This window comes from Triturus cristatus, chromosome 12 (genome assembly GCF_964204655.1).
Source record: "Triturus cristatus chromosome 12, aTriCri1.1, whole genome shotgun sequence".
NCBI classification, from domain to species: domain Eukaryota; kingdom Metazoa; phylum Chordata; class Amphibia; order Caudata; family Salamandridae; genus Triturus; species Triturus cristatus.
In genome coordinates, this window is record NC_140595.1 from 50108001 (window position 1) to 50130244 (window position 22244).

Sequence of the window (22244 nt, forward strand, 5' to 3'; positions counted from 1 at the left end):
CTAGTGAACCAGAAGAAGTTATCTAGTCTCGCTACACATTGTGACAGTTAAAGGAACCTTTCTAGACACTTTACTTGTCAGAGTCTTCTATTTAGAAGTCAGGCTGCAGTCTTTCTATATGTGTTTATGCACCGAATCGCTCTACAAGATACCCTCCCACCAAGAATCTATCGGTACCCCAGATCCCTTGGAGTCTTCTTCATTCACTTAGAGGCTCAGGTCTGATTGAGTGTGCACCGATTAGAGGTGAGAGAGGTGAGAGTGAAAGGTCAGATTTTCACACTACAGAATTGATGAGTTCCTTACACCTATTCTCTTCTATTCAGTGATGAGGACACTTCTTCCAGGTCATGGTGCTTTTCTCCAAACCACATAAACTGGTTATGACAATACGTTTCTAGTTTAACTGGGGAGCCTGCCTTGAAAACCATTCATCAGAAGTCTTTGGTCTAAGCAATAGCTAAACCTACAGATCATTGCTCAGTTCATGGCCACGTGCCTTGACTTTAAAAAAAATTCCTGTGCCACGTATTTGTTTTAAAAGCAATACCATGCACCATTTAGGATCAATAAATAGGTAGGAGTAAAATGTGGCTTCTGTGCAACAAAGCTAAGGTTCTTTGGTGAAAGGCGTACCAGAATGAGGTTAATCAATACAACATCAAAGATTATATCCTGTATTACAAGAATCATCAGAATGTAAAGCATTGTAAATCTAGTAAGGATTGTACTAGAGCATAGGTAAACTCTTGGGGGTTCCAAGATTTAAATCTTTCCAAGCATGAACCTACCAGAGGAAAACAATGGAACACAAAAGAGGATAATTGAGATGTTTCAAGGTCAAGTAAATAATTGTGAACAATGATTAATTTCTTGTGTGGAATCAAGGTGTCTGTGCTCCATCTTCACTGCCCTCTCTGTGGCTCCTTGAACACCTTACACTTGTCTTCAGGGAAAGTCTAGACTTTTGTTGCATAGTCTACTGCAGGACTGAAACTATGTCATGCTTCCTGGGGTGTTCAAGAAGATTAGGATGGAGAGACCACGGTAGTACTGTAATTTCTGCTTGTGAAATAAAGCTCAATTTCACAAACCTTCAGCCGGTGTCTCCGATTTCACCAGCAAAGTTTTGCAAGGAGCTTCCGAAGCAGCCCTGGCTCTCTACTTGCAGTGAGGCGGTTTGCATTTTTGGAACTTGTTTTCAAGAGACCGAGTAATCAGTTTTTGCAAGTTCTTTTTCTGAGGTCAAGGAACCATCTACCAGAAAGGCGTGGACTTTTGAAAGGAACTAAGGACCTGTATTGATGTAAATTTACATGAAAAAATCACATCGTCAGGTACACAGTTTGACTCTTTTAGAACACACATGTCAACTCTTCAGACAAGAAGTAGTTTAACAGTTGTCTATGAGGTTTTAGCTATTTTGCCATAGTGACACTTTGCTTGCCACAAGGGGACAACTATAGCATTATTATTGCAAATAATAGCCTGCATTTGGGGCTGCTGGTTGAATGTGACAGAAGAATTGAAAATTTTGGAGCATAACATGGCACATTGTGTCGCAGTATTATTTCACTCTTTTATATTTCTAAACGCACATTAATACTATGTGGGCTAAGGTTTAACTTCATTAGTATGAGTTCAATATTCGAAAACAGCAACTGAGAAGTGACCAAATAACCTTTGCAAAGGGAATATCACTGTGCAGAACAGTGTATGGTGTTTTTTACTATTAAGTTTTAATTCGTATGAGTTTGAAATACATGTTTTTTGTTGCATATGTGTGCCCTGGCGCCTTTTGCCTAAATGTGTTTGTCTGTTCTCTTTATCCCCTGTGCTTATGGTTTTCTGAGCTTCTGCACCTCCTTTACCTCCCTGTCTATGAGCTACCTGACCCTAAGTGTCTGCATACAACCCTGGGTTCCCTGGTCGATATTTTCCCTTCAGATTATTGCCTGTGTGCTTTCTGTGAAAATCGATAGTTCAGACCTGTTCAAATAGAGTCACCTGCTCCCCATAAGATTAAATAGTTGTCCCATAGTCTTCTTTTATGTGAGTTTTAGTACGCTAGAATGTGTGTGCGCACACAGCATGCTTAAGACAACTGATTCACCTGTCACAACCCAGAGCCTTTTGATACTTACTCTCTACATTGCTGATTCTCAAGTAGCCTTTCATGTGGATCTCAGAGTGGACTGGGACAAAATATGCTGAGGGTTCTGTAAGGTTTCTGCAAATCACAGCATCTCTGCCCACATTTAAGAATGCCACTTGCGCCTTATCCAACCTGCAAAAATGAATTCTTAACAACTTTGTGTTTGAGGGCTATTGCGAGTATTTTGGAGCTCTGTTTTATTGGCGGTGCAAATACACTGCAAGTGTCTGGAGCAGTATGATCCTTTGGATACAGTGCAGAAATGGTACTCCAAGAACAGCCGCGTGCCTATAACCTACCTACCTTAATCAGTTATACTAAGTTTAAATTTCTCCAGGCTTCAATTAAAAGGGTCATTATTGATATATTAGGTAAGTCTATAAATATAAAGGGGTGCTGGGCCAATTTAACACCTTTCTTCTTATGGAAAGTTCAGCCTTCAAGTTAAGTCAGTCAGTGCAACAGCCTGTTTTTTTCTTCATTTCCATAGTTGGAAGAAGTTGAAGTTTAAGAATTCCAGGATACCTCTCGACTATTGCTTTCTTAGAACATCAGAACTTTCAGCCTCCGTAATACGATGTCGAACACTGTAAGGTTGTAAAATTGCTTTTGTAGAAGCCAATTTAGACTCAACGTTGTTCCGCAAAGATACCTCCTGGAAAAGGTGTAGACTATCCATAATTCAGTGTCCAAACACATGCTTGGTGTTTAAAAATAAAATGCTATTAATATGACCATTCTATACATCCTATGGTTGCCCACAGAGGCTAATGATATGTTTAAGGCCTTAAAGGTGGTCCACCAAGCCATTTATGGTTTACGTCTTGACAGTGTAGTTGGAAAATAATTAACATCTTAAAGACACCTTGCGCGAAATCTCATTTCCTAATAAAAGGTATGAAGATGCAAGGGTCTTGGAGGAAGCACCTTCTTCATTTTCACTCCCTTTAACTCAAATTAAAAGTGGTATTTATTTTTAAAGAGAATGGAAACTTGGCTGATGATGGGTACCTAATCTCTTTGTGTTCTACACCCTCACCTTCCTTGGTAATGTCTGGAAGTTAGGAATCTTTATGGCATTGGTGAGCTCCATAAACTTTCATATAAATTTATGTAACAAAGCAAGGAAAAGCAGAAAAGTCCTTATGTCATATGAAAAAAACCACTAATGTCATACATCTCATTGCTTATGCTGCTTTTAAATTTCCATACTTTCCCAACCCGTCCATGCCAATAGCCAGATCAGTGAATCAGGATCATGAACTTCCCAACGTGTTCACCCTGCTGTAACAAGCACTCATATTTAATGTCACCATACCTTCCCACTCAAGCTCGTTGCCATTTCCCAAAAATTCAAGCGAGTCTGTCTCATCCGGGGTCTCGATGTCGTCCACGTTAATGTCAAGATCATCAGGAGTGTCAAGGAAGTCATCCGACAGCACGGACCCCTCGCTTTGGTCCAGGGAAATGTTGATTTCCGGGGCTATCAGAGTCTTTTTCTTGCGATGAGAGCCATTTATGTTTAGCGTATTTGGCGGTGCTGCTGCAAGGTAAAATAGGAAATCATCAAATTCTACTCTGCCTTCCTCTTCTTCACATATCACACTGTTTTATAAAAATTACCCTGGCCACTTTGTCTCTTATGTCACACATGTATTCATTGATCCCTGTGCCCCTCTCTCTCTATCCTTCTCCCTCTCTTACTCTATTTATCTCACTATTATACTCAGGCTCAGTGATTTATTTATAAATAAATAAGTTCCAGGGTCCACAACAATTTTCATGAAACTTCTATGGCTGGCCCATGCCAGCGCTGCCTGAATATCAGTGTCGGTGATACCTATTACCCAACCCAATCACACAAATGGGACATTTTGTACTAATCTAGGGCAACGTCTGTTAGAATGACGGAATGGACTTGCTGGTTTTATTATTATTTTTAATTATATTTAATTGTTAAAAGCTCTACAGATTTGTTATGTTCAAAAACAGGCAGACAACGCCACCATGCAGTAGGCAGTCAAATAATTGCAGGTGAATACAAATAACTCCTGGTGTTGAGCACTGGCAAACCCCGGCATAAATGAAGCACTGCACTGTCCCCTTTGCTCGCCTCAGTGTCTCTCTCTCTCTCTCTCTCTCTCTCTCTCTCTCTCTCTCTCTCTCTCTCTCTCTCTCCCCCCCACTCTCCATCGCGCACACGATCTTTCGTTCCCTGTCTTTCTCTGCTTCTCATTTTTTCTCCTGCTCTGTCTTTCGCTATCTTGCACGATCTATCTATTTGTTTGTTTATTAGGTTCTTTGTTTATTCATTCTGATTTTTGCATCGAGTATACAAGGCCCAAAAACATCAAAGAACTTTACAATTGATAAAACAATATAAAAAAATATATATGAACATCCAAAGAAAGAAAAATATATATACAAAGGAAAGAGGAAGCAAATAAGACTAGGTGAGAAATACAGTGAGAAAAGAGGGGAGAGATAATAGCTTGTTAGGTGACAAATTACAAGACGTCAGTAAAACAAGAGAAAATCAAATGAAATGTAGATGAGCAAGCAAGCTCAGTCGTATAACGAGTATGCCCTGTGGTATATAACCAGCTGCAGCTTCTGTCCGTATCTAAGAGCAAGCGGCTATGGGAACATATTAATCAGGAGAACGTCTTTCAATCGTTTCTTGAGAGGAGATTGAATGGGCAAGGTTTACATGTGAAGCAGAAGAGAGTTTCAGGTTTTGGGGCATATTCTGAGACGCACTGATTCAGAGTGTGTATTTTCTTGAATGTGAGGACTTTAAGAAAAACATAGTCAATGCTCCTGATTTGATGGGTGCTGCCCAAATAATGTGATTGGTCATGTGTAAAATCTTGTGAACTATGCAGGCAATTTTGTTTCTGGATCAGCATTCAATAGGGAGCTCTGCCTAGCGATGACAGTATAGAGATGATGTGATCGAAGTGGCATCATACTGTGGCAAGACGACCAGCAGCGTTCAAGGATGTTCTGACAGTGGCTTGGCGAGATTTCAGAATACCAGGAAGACTGGCATTCTTGTAATCAAGTCTCAAGAGAACCAAAGCTTGGTTGACTCCTTTGAGGTCTTCATCACAAAGGAAGTGTTTTGTCCCACGGATGAGTTTGAGTTGATACTTTGCTGTCGGGGTTGAAAAGTGGGATGTGATGTTCTTGAAATTGATAAGGAGCAATCGAGAATGACAGTAGGGCATACCCACTTTCGAATAGACGGAGAGAGAGACTTTGGTGAGAATGGAAGGTGCTATGTTTTGTGTGGCTTAATCTAATGTGAAGTCATCCAGGGTAGGATTTTGATGATAGTAGTGGTCAAGTGAGATTTGTCGCGGAGGAAGAAACTTTTGAGAGTAAAGGTAGTATAAGCTACAGTCCTTTAGCAGAAAGGCTCGTGGTTCGAGGTAGACCGTGAATAGAGAGGGAGCAAGCACAGATCCTCGTGGAACACCTTGGGGCATGGCTATAGGTTGTGACAGAGCATTTTCAACCTTCTCCAGGTGTGAGCGATTTTTAAGGTAGGAGGTAAACCAATTCAGAACAGGGCCTCTGAAAACCCTGCAGTCTTTTGGAATGTGGATAAGGATTTTGTGGTTCACAGTATCACAAGCTAGTGGGAGATTAAGAAGAACAAGGAAGCAAGAGTCGCCATTCTCCAGGATCCTGAATCCATCATAGAATATTTGTAGGATTGCAGTTTCTGTAATGCGATGGGGACTAAAAGCTGATTAAAACTTATTGGGCAGATTGTTCTCCAGTATTGGGGTGTCTTTCATAGATTCACATGCTTGAATATTCCCCGTCGTCGGAGTGGGAGTCCCACGGTAAATAATATAGCAATAAATAAAATATACATATATATATGGTCATAATATATAGCCATAATATATAAATATATATATATATATATTGTGAGAAGTTGGCCTGATGTATGATGTCACTAGTTCTAGTGTACACCTTATATCAGTCCAAATACCCTTATGGTGATTGGTTGTAAAGTCAACCTTATAGACCAGCTATCCTAGTGGTAGCATGGACAAGAGCAGTCTTAGGCTAAACTCTGAATGGCATGTGAAGCCAGCTGTGATACCATATATAATCCCTTGAATACCAAATGAAAGGACACCACAACAGATATATATATAAAATAAAGTGTATTTATTCTTAGTCAAACCCTCAGCACTCTTTATGAGATTAGAGGTAAGTACAACACAGTCTTATTTAAGCATACATTAAGTCACACAGGTAAGTAATACAGTTAGGCCCTAGGGGCCACGCAAACCATATACTAAGTAAGTGGTATAAGGACCACTGTCACGGAAATAGAATAGGCCTAGGCCTAGGGAATCGCTGGGGCTACACTACACTAGCGTTAGTTAGGAAGTGGGAGGCCCACGGGAATCGTGTGCAGAGTGGAAACACTCACGTGTAATGCGTAAAAGTCAATAGCAATAGTACAGTTTAGAAAACGGTAGATTTAGGACACTTCCGGAGTAGCTAGGAAGTTGAGACTTGAAAACTAGACACTAGGATAGTCACTATCCTGATGAGCACCGGAGTACCCAAGTTACCTAGCCCACAGGCTGCGGGTGCATAGAGGTGAAGATGCGTCGTTTTCGTCGTCGACTCCTATGGATGCCTGAAGAAAGATGCTGACAGGCAGTCAGTGAAGAGTGTCCGGTGGATCCCAAGGCTGGGATCAAGAAGAGAGGAAACCTGCAAGCAGAAGGGACAGAGTCAAGGTCACTAGCCAGTGACCACGTGGAGCCAGGAAGGAACCAGGCGATGTCGTGAAGATTGCAGGTGAAGGTGAAGCTTGTCGCTGCAGCCAGGAGGACCAGGAAGCGTCGAGGACGACCAGGACCAGGAGGCGAGCTGTCCCACGAAGGCTCTTGCTGTCGGCGGCGTCGAAGTTGGACTAGGACTCACCAAGCCTTGGCAAGCGGAACCCACGAAGAACGAAGGACTTGCTTCTGGTGCAGACCAGGAAGGTCTGGGGTGCTTCTTCTTTGCAGAGAAGCGGGAGCCAGTCTGGAGGAGCCAAGCCAGCGCAGAAGATTTCAGGGTGCGTCGTCACAAAGGCCACTAGCCAGCGGGCAAGCAACCGGACAGACGCGGCAAGCAGGAAAATGCAGAAGGGCCCCACGCAGGACTCGTGGAGTGTGGGGGGCTGATCTTCGGTGCAGATGGTGCTTGGGGTTGGGGCTTCTCAATCCCTGGTGCACAACTTCGAGGGTACCTCAGAAGCTGCGCTTTAAGTTACTAGCCACTTTTTCCGGGTAGCCGGTCCCACGTCGCTCGTCGCCTCCACGGATCTCAGCTTTGCTGTCGATGTGGATCAGGGTCGGAGAAGTCTGGAAGTCAAGGCTCTGGTCGGGCTCTGCAGTCGGTTCCTCGTAGAACGTGGGCAAAGCAAAGGGTAGTCTCTTGATGGTGCCTGTTTGCACAGGGTAGCCACTCCTTGGCTACAAGGGAGATTCTTCAGTCTTCTTCTTTCGTCGAATGTCGAAGGTCCAGAGTTTCTGTTCAGTTTTGCAGGTTCAGGATAATCTAAAGTCTTGAGGCCCAACTCCCACTCTTATACTAATCTGGGGGGCTGGGATACCTGCTAGGTCACGCCTTATGGGTGGGACCTGGGAGGGGGTGGTTACACCCACTTCCCTTTGTCCAGTTTCGCGCCAGAGCTGGGGCTGGAGTGCCCCAGCGCCGGTTTGAACTGGACTATGCAAGGAACACCTTGTGTGCCCCAGGCATGTCTCATTCCTTTCAGCCCACCCTGCCCCAATACACTAAAGGCTGTCTGGGGAGGTGCTAGCACCTCCCCAAGCAGGAAACCTATTGTCCAGGCCTCCCTGGCTGGGATCACTCCCAGCTGCAGGAGGTCAGACTTGTGTCGTGGCAGCAGCATCCATTTTGTGATGCTGAGGCTTTGGTCAGAGGCTAACAGTTGAAGTATGATTTTAACATGTCTTTCCCTCTAGAAGGGGGAATAATATTCTCATGTCCAGAAATGGCATGGGGGTATTATTCCACAGTGTTAGACACCTTACACGACATGTTTCGATAAAGCCAAACCATAGTTACCATAACCGTCTAAGATTATAAGGCACTTTAAGAGTATATGGTAGGCTATATCATAGAACAGCTATAAGGACAAGGTTCCGAAAGCTGCAGACAGGCTCAGCTCATGCTAGAGCACCATCTCACATGTTACCAAGCACTCTGCCTCCAGGATTGTCAAGGCCTGCCATAGGAGTGACTGATAGGTACACATGTGTCTATATGTAAGTTAGGTATAGGAATACTACACCTAAGCAAGGGGTGATTACACGACCTTGCCCCAGCTGAGTGATCAGCCAGTTGTGTCAAAATGGAAGGCCAGGCCAGGGGTGGCATAATACATGCTGCAGCCCCTGGTAGGCCTAGGGTACACCTATGCCCTGGGTACCTATGGTACACTGTACAGGGGCCAATTAGGTGATCCTATCCAAATGGGTTATGCACCTAAAGTACATAGTATTAATTTAGAGAGAGAACAGCAGGGCTGTGGGTCTGATTAGCAGGCCCACAGCCACATCTAAGTCGAAAACCAGTAAAGCAAAAGCAAAAAGTGGGGGTGAACATAGAAAGCAGACCCTACTCTCCTACACAACCCCCCCCCCCAAACTTAGGGACATTAAACTAACCTTGACCAGTTGAGTCTTCATGTTCTAAGTGGAAATATCTGGAGAGTCCATCTGCATTGGCATGGTCAGTCCCAGGTCTATGTTCCACTGTGAAGTCCATCCCCTGTAGGGAAATGGACCACCTAAGAAGTTTGGGATTTTCACCCTTCATCTGATTTAGCCACAAGAGGGGCTTATGGTCTGTCTGAATCTTGAAGTGAGTGTTGTGGCTCACAGGAGAGCACTGACAGCCCGAGGCACACGGGAGAGAAAGAACTACAAATCCCGGTGCGCATTGCGTGAGGACGCTCCAACGTCATCACGCACGTAGCGAAGATGCAGAAAAGGGAACATCCGGCATCGGACGGGTGCCGGTTATTTTGGTTCCAGGTTCCCGAGAGGACGTGTTCGAGAGAGGACGATTGGCGTACTGGTAGGGGTGCTCGGCACCAACCTTGCAATTGCGCTGTAGTGTTACCTAGTACGATTTGTTTTGATTCCGGTCCTTGCGAAGTGCAAATTTGAGACTATACCGTGGCTGTTCCGTTGGACGCCGCCTAGGCATTGCGGAACCGCTGTGGCGGTGTAAACTTTTGTTCATGGTCATGTTCTGTTGTACGTAGCGGCTCTCAGGGTCAGAGTCGCTCCTTGTTAAGGCAACAGCGAGAACCTTTTCCAGGGGAACAGTGCAACGCACGCCCGCTGGATTATCGGAGGAATTGCCTCCCCGAGAAGCTGAGGGAATTTTGCCTTTGGCTAGCGCCCTCCCAGGTGTATGGGATTAGCGCTCTGAGTTCGTGCAGAAACCGTGGAGATCGCGGCAGGCAGCACTATGGTCTGACGCTTAGCTGCACCTCAATTGTTTCTTTGTCTTAAAAACAGGGGCGGAGAGGAGACTCCTGGCATACCTCCATCCCCTCCCCCTGTTATACCCGAGGTTCCAGAATTGTGGTATGTTAGTTTGTTCCGGGAGAGGACCAGAGGGCTGGTGCCTAGAGGGGGTAATCGCTGGCTAAACCGTGTCCCTTTCTCTAGGTTCTGAACAGTCTGATCCTCGGCTCTCCGGGTCCGCCAGGCAAGAGTGTCCTCTTTAATTTACAGGTACAGCAGGGGAAATATAGGGATCGCCTGGAGTAGTGGGGGTTTAGGGGTTGTCCTAACCAAACGCTTGTGCTTTCTCTTTCAGATCTCCCTCCCCGCAGTTCCCTTCCTTTCCTTCCCTCGCCTGATCACCCTTCTGTGTCTGTCATACATATACCAGACCAAGGGGTTATCGGGAGGTGGACCCCTTACAGCATCGTGCGACCCTGAGGACGTTGGACTGCGACAAAATAACCGGCCCACGAATAGTAGTCCTCCCAGTCGCACGGTGGGATGGCCACCTTAGAGGACGTGTTGGCTGCTTTGGCCCTAGTACAGGCCGAGGTAGTCGCCTCGAGAACAGAAACTGCCACACTACAGGCGCAGGTCAACCGCTTGGAGCGTAATCCTTTTGATGCGGGCCCCACCCGCTCAACCCCAGCCGCCCCTGTGGTGGTGGAAATCCCCACGCCTGTTCCACTAGCCACCCCCGAAAGGTATAGTGGGGACAGCGGGAAATTACAGGTCTTTCTCACACAGGTGATGCTGCATTTCACTTGCAAGGCCAGGGCTTTCAACACTAACCATGCGAAAGTCGCCTTCTTGTTGTCTTATTTGTCGGGAGACGCTGCACAATGGGCCGTTCCCTTGGTGAGGAGAGACGACCAACTCTTATATGACTGGAATGCCTTCTTGTTTGAATTCGAGAAGACCTTTAATCGACGAGCGGCCACGCTCTCGGCCGATAGAGATCTCCTGGAGTTGAGACAGGGTAATAGGGATGTCATCTCCTATCTCAACGACTTTCGGAGACTGATCACAGAAACTGAGTGGCCGGAAGAGAAACATGCAGCCATATTTCACCAGGGTTTGAGTGAGGACATGAAGGATGTGTTGGCGCAGATCGACCCACAACCCGCCTCCTGTGAAGCCCTCATTAGTTTAGTCCTAAGATTGGATCATCGCATGAGCGAAAGGAAAGGGGAACACCGAAGACGGGAGAAACCCGTGCAGATTGCAGAACACTCCAAATCAACAAACTCTGCGATGCCGAACAAAACAGAACCCATGGAAATAGGCGCTGTGCGATCCCCACTCTCAGCGGAAGAAAGAGACTACCGGAGGAAGCGAGGGCTGTGCCTGTATTGTGGGCGAAAAGGACACTTCATATGGGAGTGTAGCCTAAGGCCAAAGGTCTCCCGACCAGAACAAAAGGCCGCGGTAACCAGATCACAAGGCTTCCCTGCGGGAAACGACGTGGCTTAAGGGAAGAAGAAGGGAGTCCTTTGAGCGTCATGCATATCCCTTCTTTGGAAGACGTACAATTGCACAACAAACACCATTTCTTCGTCGAAGTGCACCTCCTGGTGGACGACGAGTGGATCCCGGTTAACGCATTGGTGGATTCAGGGGCCACGGGGTGTTTTATGGATCAAGCCCAGGTAGGAAGACTCGGAATCACTTTGCAGGAGAAAAGCAAGCCTGAGATGGTTTTCGCAGTGGATGGGAAGATGTTGGATTCCGGCCCAGTAAGATACCATACGGGGCCTTTAACGATGAGACAGGGGACTGCGCATCAGGAACTTCTTTCCTTCAATGTCATACCCGCACCCCATTACGGACTGATTCTGGGACTGCCGTGGCTATGTCTCCACAACCCGATCATCAACTGGCAGGAGAAGACCCTGTTATACTCCTCAGCCTATTGCTTATCCAAGTGCTACGTCTCACCTTCGAATCCAGCCACCTCCTTGGCTATCTGTTATCAGGTGGCAACTGCAGTGGAACATGCTGTTACCTTGCCACAGGCATACAAAGAATACGAGGACGTCTTTGATGAAGACAAGGCAGAGGTCTTACCGCCGCATCGATCGTACGATTGTCAAATCGATTTACTTCCCGGAGCAGTGATTCCCGCTGGACGAGTCTATGCCCTGACGGAGCCCGAACATAAACATCTCAAGGAGTATCTGGAGAAATACTTGAGCTTGGGCTTTATACGAGTGTCAAAATCTCCCGCGGCGTCGCCTCTTTTCTTTATTCCTAAGGCAAACGGCGAGCTGCGCGCGTGCGTGGACTACCGGGCCTTAAACGCCGTAACAGTGAAGAACAGGTACCCCCTTCCCTTAATCAATGTCCTGCTGGAGCAGGTAAAGGAGGCGGTGATATACACGCGTCTTGACCTAAAAGGGGCGTATCATCTGGTCCGTATGAGGAGAGGAGACGAGTGGAAGACCGCATTTAAAACACGCTTCGGTCTCTATGAATACTTAGTGATGCCGTTCGGGCTGTGCAACGCCCCCGCGGCCTTTCAGTTCTTCTTGAACGATGTTCTACGGGAATACCTGGACCACTTCGTCATATGTTATATAGACGATATCTTGATTTACTCTACGAATACTCAAACTCATACGCACCACGTCAAGACCATTCTCCAGACCCTGAGACGACATCACTTATTCTGCAAAATCAGCAAGTGCGAATTTGGGGTAACAACGGTGGAGTTCCTAGGAGTAAACCTCACCCCCTGGGGCCAGGAAATGTCGGAAAGGAAGGTGCTGGCGGTAAAAGAATGGCCAATCCCCCGGAATCTTAGGGATGTACAATGTTTCCTGGGGTTTGCTAATTTTTATCGCCGGTTTATTGATCACTTCTCAGACCTGGCGACCCCTCTTACTTTGCTCCTGCGTAAACAGTCGGCGTTTCAGTGGAATGCCAAGGCTCAAAAGGGGTTCGAAGAGCTAAAGGAAGCCTTTGCGACCGCCCCTGTGTTGGCTCATGCTCATCCGGAATACCCCTTCATAGTGGAGGCAGACGCGTCCGATACAGCGGTGGGAGCCGTCTTGTCACAAAGACATTGCGAAACAGGACGCCTACATCCGGTGGCTTACATGTCCCGAAAATTGAACCCCGCTGAATGCAACTACAATATTGCAGAAAAGGAGTTGCTAGCCATCAAGAACGCCTTCAGTGAATGGAGGCATCACTTGATGGGGGCCAGACATGTGGTTACGGTTTACACCGACCACAGGAATTTACAGTTCATGACGGCGGCCAGACACCTCACCCCCCGTCAACTGAGATGGACCCTCTTTTTTGCAGGGTACAATTTTGTTGTCACTTACAGACCCGGAAAGGATAACAGGAAAGCAGACGCGTTAACCCGGCAAGCATCCCAGGACAGCACCGTAGCGGGTACAACAGGGACCATCATTAGCCCCGATCATGTAATAGGGGCTACGTGCACGGATCCATTCTTACGGAGTGTAGCATTGAACTGTCGAACAACTAAATGGAAGAACTGGCTGCACGACAATCCAGAGTGGAAACGGGTACAGGGTCTCCCGCTACGAGGAAAACAACTGCTCCTTCCCATCAGATCATTAAGGCTGCAAGCGTTCAAATGGTGCCATCACCTGCCCTGTGCTGGACACAATGGCCGGGACAAAACCCTTGACTGGATCCTACGACAGTTCTGGTGGCCTTCGGTAAGGAAAGACGTGTTCACATGGGTCCAGGAATGCGGAGTGTGCAATCAAATGAAGGCAACCCACACCAAACAAGCTGGCTTACTGCAACCTCTCCCCACGCCTGACCTCCCTTGGGAGAACATCTCAGTAGACTTTATAGTAGGCATGCCACGGAATAAAGGATGCACCATGATCACGGTGGTGGTGGATTACTTAACTAAAATGGCGCACTTCGTCGCTTGTAAGACGATGCCCTCGTCAGGTCAGCTGGCACACTTGCTCCTGGAGAACGTGGTACGCTTACACGGATTGCCAAGGAAGATTGTCTCCGATAGAGGCGGACAGTTCACAGCCCATTTCTGGAAGGCCTGGTGTTCAGCCTTGGGAATCGAATCCAACATATCCACCAGCTTCCACCCGCAGACGGATGGACAAACAGAGCGGGTTAACCAAACCCTCAAGCAATACCTGAGGTGTTACTCCAACGCCTCGGATAACGAGTGGGTGGATTTCCTATGGTTAGCGGAGGTGGCATATAACAGCGCTACGCACGCGTCCACCAAACTTACACCTTTTTTTTGCTCTTTTGGGTTTCATCCTTGGTTTTCCCCCTTCCTGAACCCAGCACACGTTGCAAGGGTACCTGAGGCGCAGAGTAGGATAGACCGCATACAGACAAATCTACGAATAGCAAAGAGCAATCTGAGGGCCGCAAAACGCAGCTACAAGGCATTCGCAGACAAACACAGGAGGTCAGGGCCTGTTTATAAAGTGGGGGATTACGTGTGGTTGTCCACAAAGCACATACGTTTTAAACGTTTCAGCATTTTCAATCCCAAGTTCATAGGTCCCTATCGGGTGCTTAAACTGGTGAACCCGGTGGTGGTGAAGCTATCCTTACCCTCTACGCTACGCATACATCCTGCATTTCATGTCTCCCTGGTGAAACCTGCTCTAGTGGGGCCCACGCGTAAACCAGCCCCAGTGGTAGTGCAAGGCGAGGCAGAGTATGAGGTGCGAAGGGTGCTTGACTCCAAGATATACCGCAACAGGCTATGGTATCTCCTTGCTTGGGAGGGATACGGTGAGGAAGAAAACTCCTGGGAACCTGCATCCCAGGTCCACGCGCCTAGGCTTGTTGCCCTGTTCCACAAAAAACATCCCACAAAGGCTTGTTTGTGTCAGTGCTCTTCGGGGGAGGGATGTACTGTTGTGGCTCACAGGAGAGCACTGACAGCCCGAGGCACACGGGAGAGAAAGAACTACAAATCCCGGTGCGCATTGCGTGAGGACGCTCCAACGTCATCACGCACGTAGCGAAGATGCAGAAAAGGGAACATCCGGCATCGGACGGGTGCCGGTTATTTTGGTTCCAGGTTCCCGAGAGGACGTGTTCGAGAGAGGACGATTGGCGTACTGGTAGGGGTGCTCGGCACCAACCTTGCAATTGCGCTGTAGTGTTACCTAGTACGATTTGTTTTGATTCCGGTCCTTGCGAAGTGCAAATTTGAGACTATACCGCGGCTGTTCCGTTGGACGCCGCCTAGGCATTGCGGAACCGCTGTGGCGGTGTAAACTTTTGTTCATGGTCATGTTCTGTTGTACGTAGCGGCTCTCAGGGTCAGAGTCGCTCCTTGTTAAGGCAACAGCGAGAACCTTTTCCAGGGGAACAGTGCAACGCACGCCCGCTGGATTATCGGAGGAATTGCCTCCCCGAGAAGCTGAGGGAATTTTGCCTTTGGCTAGCGCCCTCCCAGGTGTATGGGATTAGCGCTCTGAGTTTGTGCAGAAACCGTGGAGATCGCGGCAGGCAGCACTATGGTCTGACGCTTAGCTGCACCTCAATTGTTTCTTTGTCTTAAAAACAGGGGCGGAGAGGAGACTCCTGGCATACCTCCATCCCCTCCCCCTGTTATACCCGAGGTTCCAGAATTGTGGTATGTTAGTTTGTTCCGGGAGAGGACCAGAGGGCTGGTGCCTAGAGGGGGTAATCGCTGGCTAAACCGTGTCCCTTTCTCTAGGTTCTGAACAGTCTGATCCTCGGCTCTCCGGGTCCGCCAGGCAAGAGTGTCCTCTTTAATTTACAGGTACAGCAGGGGAAATATAGGGATCGCCTGGAGTAGTGGGGGTTTAGGGGTTGTCCTAACCAAACGCTTGTGCTTTCTCTTTCAGATCTCCCTCCCCGCAGTTCCCTTCCTTTCCTTCCCTCGCCTGATCACCCTTCTGTGTCTGTCATACATATACCAGACCAAGGGGTTATCGGGAGGTGGACCCCTTACAGCATCGTGCGACCCTGAGGACGTTGGACTGCGACAGTGAGTGCCAAACAAGTATGGCCTCAGCTTCTTCAGGGCCCAAACCACAGCAAAGGCCTCCCTCTCAATAGCTGACCAACGTTTCTCTCTAGGGGTCAGCCTTCTACTTATAAAAGCAATGGGCTGGTCTTGACCATCTACATTCAGTTGTGAAAGAACAGCTCCCACACCTAACTCAGAAGCATCTGTCTGGACAATGAACTCTTTGGAGTAGTCTGGACTTTTCAGAATAGGTGCACTGCACATGGCCTGCTTCAGGTCATCAAATGCTTTTTGACAGCTTACTGTCCACTGAACTTTCTTTGGCATCTTCTTGGAGGTCAAGTCATTAAGTGGTGTCACTATGGACCCATAATTCTTAACAAACTTTCTGTAGTACCCAGTCAGGCCCAAGAAAGCTCTGACCTGAGTCTGGGTAGTTGGAGGAGCCCAGTCCTTTATGGTCTGGATCTTGCTCTCCAGTGGTTGAACCTGACCCCCACCAACTAGGTGGCCCAGGTATACAACCTTGCTCTGCCCTATCTGGCACTTAGTGGCCTTGATAGTGAGGCCTGCCTTTTGCAGGGCCTCTAAAACATTCCTCAGGTGGACCAGGTGATCCTCCCAGGTGGAGCTAAAGACAGCAATATCATCGAGATAAGCTGCACAATAATCATCCAACCCAGTAAGGACTTGATTCACCAACCTTTGGAAAGTGGCAGGTGCATTCTTCAAACCAAAGGGCATTACCACAAATTGATAATGTCCTCCTGGGGTCGAGAAAGCAGTTTTGGCCTTTGCACTCTCAGCTAGTCTGATTTGCCAGTAGCCTGCTGTTAGGTCAAATGTGCTCAAAAACTTAGCAGCTGCCAGTCTGTCAATGAGCTCATCTGCCCTAGGTATTGGGTGGGCATCTGTCCTAGTGACAGCATTGAGACCTCTGTAATCCACGCAAAACCTCATCTCTCTCTTACCATCTTGGGTGTGAGGTTTTGGCACAAGAACTACAGGACTAGCCCAAGGGCTCTCTGAAGGTTCAATGACTCCCAGCTCCAACATCTTTTGTACCTCAACTTTTATGCAGTCCCTGACATGGTCAGGTTGCCTGTAGATTTTACTCTTCACAGGCAGACTGTCACCAGTGTCCACCTCATGGGTGCACCAGTTTGTCTGATTTGGGGTCAGAGAGAACATATGTCGGTAGGATTGCAGAACTTGTCTGCAGTCCTGTTGCTGATGGACAGTGAGGCTGTCAGAAAAGACCACACCATCAACTGAGCCATCATCAGGGTTCTGAGTCAACAGGTCTGGGAGAGGGTCACTCTCTTCCTCCTGCCCCTCATCTGTAGCCATGAGTAGCCCCATGTCTGCCCTGTCAACATATGCCTTCAATCTGTTGACATGAAGCACCCTGTGGGGGCTTCTGGGAGTCCCAAGGTCCACCAAGTTGGTGACTTCTCCCTTTTTATCAACAATAGTGTGGGGTCCAGACCATTTGTCTTGGAGTGCTGCTGGGGCCACTGGCTCCAACACCCACACTTTCTGTCCTGGCTGGTAAACAGTCAGTACAGCCTTTTGGTCATGCCAAGCTTTTTGGAGTTCTTGGCTTGCCTCAAGGTTTTTAGAAGCCTTCTTCATATACTCTGCCATCCTGGAGCGGAGACCAAGTACATAATCCACTATGTCTAGTTTGGGTTGTCTGAGAGGTCTCTCCCATCCTTCCTTCACCAAACACAGGGGTCCTCTTACAGGATGCCCAAACAAAAGCTCAAAAGGGCTGTAGCCAACCCCCTTTTGTGGGACCTCTCTGTAAGCAAACAGAAGGCAGGGTAAAAGGATGTCCCATCTTCGCCTAAGCTTGTCTGGTAATCCTGTTATCATTCCCTTTAGGGTCTTGTTGAATCTCTCAACAAGCCCATTGCACTTTGGGTGATAGGGTGTGGTGAACTTATAGTTAACACCACACTCCTTCCACATTGCAGTCAAGTATCCTGACATGAAGTTGGTACCTCTGTCAGAAATGACCTCCTTTGGAAAGCCCACTCTGGAGAATACTCCAAGCAGGGCCCTTGCCACAACAGGAGCTGTTGTGGTCCTCAGGGGAATTGCTTCTGGGTACCTGGTGGCATGGTCCACTATCACCAGTATGAATCTGTGCCCAGATGCTGTTTGTGGGTCCATTGGTCCTACAATATCTATGCCCACTCTTTCAAAGGGGACCCCCACCACAGGTAGTGGTATGAGGGGGGCCTTTGTGGTGCCACCTGATTTGCCACTGGCTTGGCAGGTGACACAGGAGCGACAAAACTCCTTAGTATCTTCTGACATGTGGGGCCAGTGAAAGTGAGGGACAGGCCTGTCCCAAGTCTTGTTCTGGCCTAGATGTCCTGCAAGGGGAATATCATGGGCCAAGGTTAGAAGGAAGCCTCTGAACTTCAGTGGTATGACCAACCTCCTGGATGCACCAGGCTTGGGGTCTCTAGCCTCTGAATACAGTAGCCCTTCATCCCAATACACTCTATGGGTACCTTGAGCATTCCCTGCAGCCTCAGCAGCAGCCAGCTGTCTGAGGGGTTCAAGAGAGGGGCAGTCTAATTGAGCCTGCCTCAGATCTGCCCTTGAAGGTCCCCCTGTCCCAAGAAACTCAACCTGATCAGGTTCAAGTTCTTCTAGGACAGTTCCTTCAGGGCTCTCAGAATCATCCTCCTGGGAGGGCTGATCCACCACCTGAGGCAGGGGGGAAGGCACAGCCTTAACCCTACTGCTCTTTCTCTTGGGTTGTGACTGGTCCATAGTTTCAGGATCCAGCACTTGTTCAGTGGTGCACTTTTTGGCCTGTGACCTGGTCACAGCAAGGACATGTGCATCTATCCCCAGCATTTCTGCATGGGTCCTATACTCCACTTCAGACCAAACTGAAGTTTCAAGATCATTGCCCAGTAAACACTCTACAGGAAGGTCTGAACTAACAACAACTTTCTTGAGGCCAGTTACCCCTCCCCAGGAGAAGTTAACAATAGCCACACTATGGGAGGTAGTGGCATTGCTAGCGTTGGTCACTAGGTAATTCTCACCTAGTATGATCTGTCCAGGGTCCACAAAAGCAGGTGTCACCATTGTGACACTAGCTCCAGTGTCCCTGTAGGCCTGAGCCATTCTTTGGTTGATAAAAGGAGTCTGTCTGTACTTGCCCAGGTTACTGGGGCCTACAGTAGAGGACAAAGCTAAGTCCCCATCACAGATCAGAACAGCCTGAGTAGGTACTCTGACTAGGCCAGAATCCTCCTCAGTTCCCAGGGTTAACCCTACTACACCCTTTTGCTGGGAACCACCACTTACAGCTGAACTAGGGGGTACAGTTGCCTTAGGGGCAATGGTGGCTGGGGGCTTATCCTTTTTGGTGCACTCACTAAACCAATGTGAGTTGGACTTACAATAGTTGCACCATGGTTTCTTTTGGCCATCTTTCTTTTTATCCTTTTTGGGACCACCCTCCCCCTGAGCCTTTTGGGGGCCTGGTGAAGACTTCTGGTCTTTTTGTTTCTGCTCATTACCCTTCTGGTCTGCCTTTTTCTGATCACCGCCCTGGTTCTGGTTTTTCTGCTTAACTCTAGTCCTGACCCATCTATCTGCCTTCTTTCCCAATTCTTGGGGAGAAGTCAGATCAGAATCAATCAGGTGTTGATGCAATAGCTGGTTTTGACAGTTGTTAAGTATTTGCTCTCTCATGATCAAATTATACAATCCTGTATAGTCCTTAACCTTACTTCCCATTAGCCAGCCTTCCAGAGCCTTAGTGGCACAATCTACAAAGTCAGTCCAGTCCTGAGTCTGTGTCTTCTGGGTATCCCTGAACAACAACCTGTATTGTTCAGTGGTTAGGCCAAACCCATCAATCAGAGCACTCTTCAGGACAGTGTAATTATCTGCATCCTCATCACTAACTGTGAGGAGCTTGTCTCTTCCTTTCATAGAGAAGGAGAGCCACAAGATAGCTGCCCACTGACTTTGGGGTACCTGCTGTACTTTGCAAGCTCTCTCCAAAGCAGTTATCCATTTGTGGATGTCATCCCCACACTTGTAGGGAGGGACAATCTTGCTCAGGTTTCTATTATCATAGTGCCTGTCTCTATCCTTAGGGATATTGCTGCCACCAGTGGGTTCTGACCCACTCAATTTTTGTTCTCTAGCCAGAGCAAGCTTCTCTTTGGCAAGGGCAAGTTCTTCCCTCTGAATCCTCAGATTAGCTTCCCTCATTCTGGCTTCATGCTCCTTTCTCTCAGGGGAAGTCATTCCCCTGTGAGAGGAAGCATTAGAGATGTTAGAGACATGGGAGTGGATGGATTCCCTTGAAGGGGATCTGTCCCTCCTGCTTCTCTGTGTAAGCCTACTTGGGGGTCTGTAAGGGGGGACCCCATGCAAACTCCCATGTAAGCTTAGGTTAGCCTGGCTAAGTCTTCCTACTTGGCCCTGGCTGTCTAACTCTTCATCTGAAGTCTCCTCTGACTCCTCTGTGGTGGGTAGACCCTCCTCTGTACCTAGGGTACCTGCCTGAGATGCCCTAATAATGTCATACTCCTCTAGGAGTTGTCTTAACTTAAGGAGGGTAGGGTTTGCACCCTGTTTTATTCCTCTGGAGGTACACAAGTGTCTCATCTCCTGGAATGTTAAGGTATCATATCTAGAGGGGGTCTTTTGCAGACCTGATCCTCCTGAGGGAGCATCTACTTGATCTCCTCTCAGAGACATTATCTAGTGAGGGTGTGGTGTGTGCACCTACCTACACTAGTTGTATCTACTAAACCTCTCTAGTAGTTGTAGTCAGGGTGTGTTACTCCCTTCAACCTACACTACAAAGTCCAGTAGGACTTAAGTATTATAATCTATGTTATATGTACCTAGACAATATCTGTGTGATCTTTCAATTTAGTATCTCAAGATTACAATGGTATTACAACAGCAAGCTCAGATCCCACCGCTGCCACCAATGTGAGAAGTTGGCCTGATGTATGATGTCACTAGTTCTAGTGTACACCTTATATCAGTCCAAATACCCTTATGGTGATTGGTTGTAAAGTCAACCTTATAGACCAGCTATCCTAGTGGTAGCATGGACAAGAGCAGTCTTAGGCTAAACTCTGAATGGCATGTGAAGCCAGCTGTGATACCATATATAATCCCTTGAATACCAAATGAAAGGACACCACAACAGATATATATATAAAATAAAATGTATTTATTCTTAGTCAAACCCTCAGCACTCTTTATGAGATTAGAGGTAAGTACAACACAGTCTTATTTAAGCATACATTAAGTCACACAGGTAAGTAATACAGTTAGGCCCTAGGGGCCACGCACACCATATACTAAGTAAGTGGTATAAGGACCACTGTCACGGAAATAGAATAGGCCTAGGCCTAGGGAATCGCTGGGGCTACACTACACTAGCGTTAGTTAGGAAGTGGGAGGCCCACGGGATTCGTGTGCAGAGTGGAAACACTCACGCGTAATGCGTAAAAGTCAATAGCAATAGTACAGTTTAGAAAACGGTAGATTTAGGACACTTCCGGAGTAGCTAGGAAGTTGAGACTTGAAAACTAGACACTAGGATAGTCACTATCCTGATGAGCACCGGAGTACCCAAGTTACCTAGCCTACAGGCTGCGGGTGCATAGAGGTGAAGATGCGTCGTTTTCGTCGTCGACTCCTATGGATGCCTGAAGAAAGATGCTGACAGGCAGTCAGTGAAGAGTGTCCGGTGGATCCCAAGGCTGGGATCAAGAAGAGAGGAAACCTGCAAGCAGAAGGGACAGAGTCAAGGTCACTAGCCAGTGACCACGTGGAACCAGGAAGGAACCAGGCGATGTCGTGAAGATTGCAGGTGAAGGTGAAGCTTGTCGCTGCAGCCAGGAGGACCAGGAAGCGTCGAGGACGACCAGGACCAGGAGGCGAGCTGTCCCACGAAGGCTCTTGCTGTCGGCGGCGTCGAAGTTGGACTAGGACTCACCAAGCCTTGGCAAGCGGAACCCACGAAGAACGAAGGACTTGCTTCTGGTGCAGACCAGGAAGGTCTGGGGTGCTTTTTCTTTGCAGAGAAGCGGGAGCCAGTCTGGAGGAGCCAAACCAGCGCAGAAGATTTCAGGGTGCGTCGTCACAAAGGCCACTAGCCAGCGGGCAAGCAACTGGACAGACGCGGCAAGTAGGAAAATGCAGAAGGGCCCCACGCAGGACTCGTGGAGTGTGGGGGGCTGATCTTCGGTGCAGATGGTGCTTGGGGTTGGGGCTTCTCAATCCCCGGTGCACAACTTCGAGGGTACCTCAGAAGCTGCGCTTTAAGTTACTAGCCACTTTTTCAGGGTAGCCGGTCCCACGTCCCTCGTCGCCTCCACGGATCTCAGCTTTGCTGTCGATGTGGATGAGGGTCGGAGAAGTCTGGAAGTCAAGGCTCTGGTCGGGCTCTGCAGTCGGTTCCTCGTAGAACGTGGGCAAAGCAAAGGGTAGTCTCTTGATTGTGCCTGTTTGCACAGGGTAGCCACTCCTTGGCTACAAG

At 47.9% G+C, this 22244-nt stretch overlaps 1 protein-coding gene across 1 annotated transcript in view; it reads right to left on the minus strand.

Annotated features, from left to right (window-relative positions):
• Positions 1–22244, minus strand: part of ATCAY (ATCAY kinesin light chain interacting caytaxin) — a 151412-nt gene that overhangs the window by 72610 nt on the left and 56558 nt on the right. Inside the window, exon 4 of the mRNA XM_085639488.1 lies at positions 3474–3698. Within this exon, the coding sequence (XP_085495614.1) occupies positions 3474–3698 (225 nt within the window). The remainder of the gene's footprint in view (positions 1–3473; positions 3699–22244) is intronic.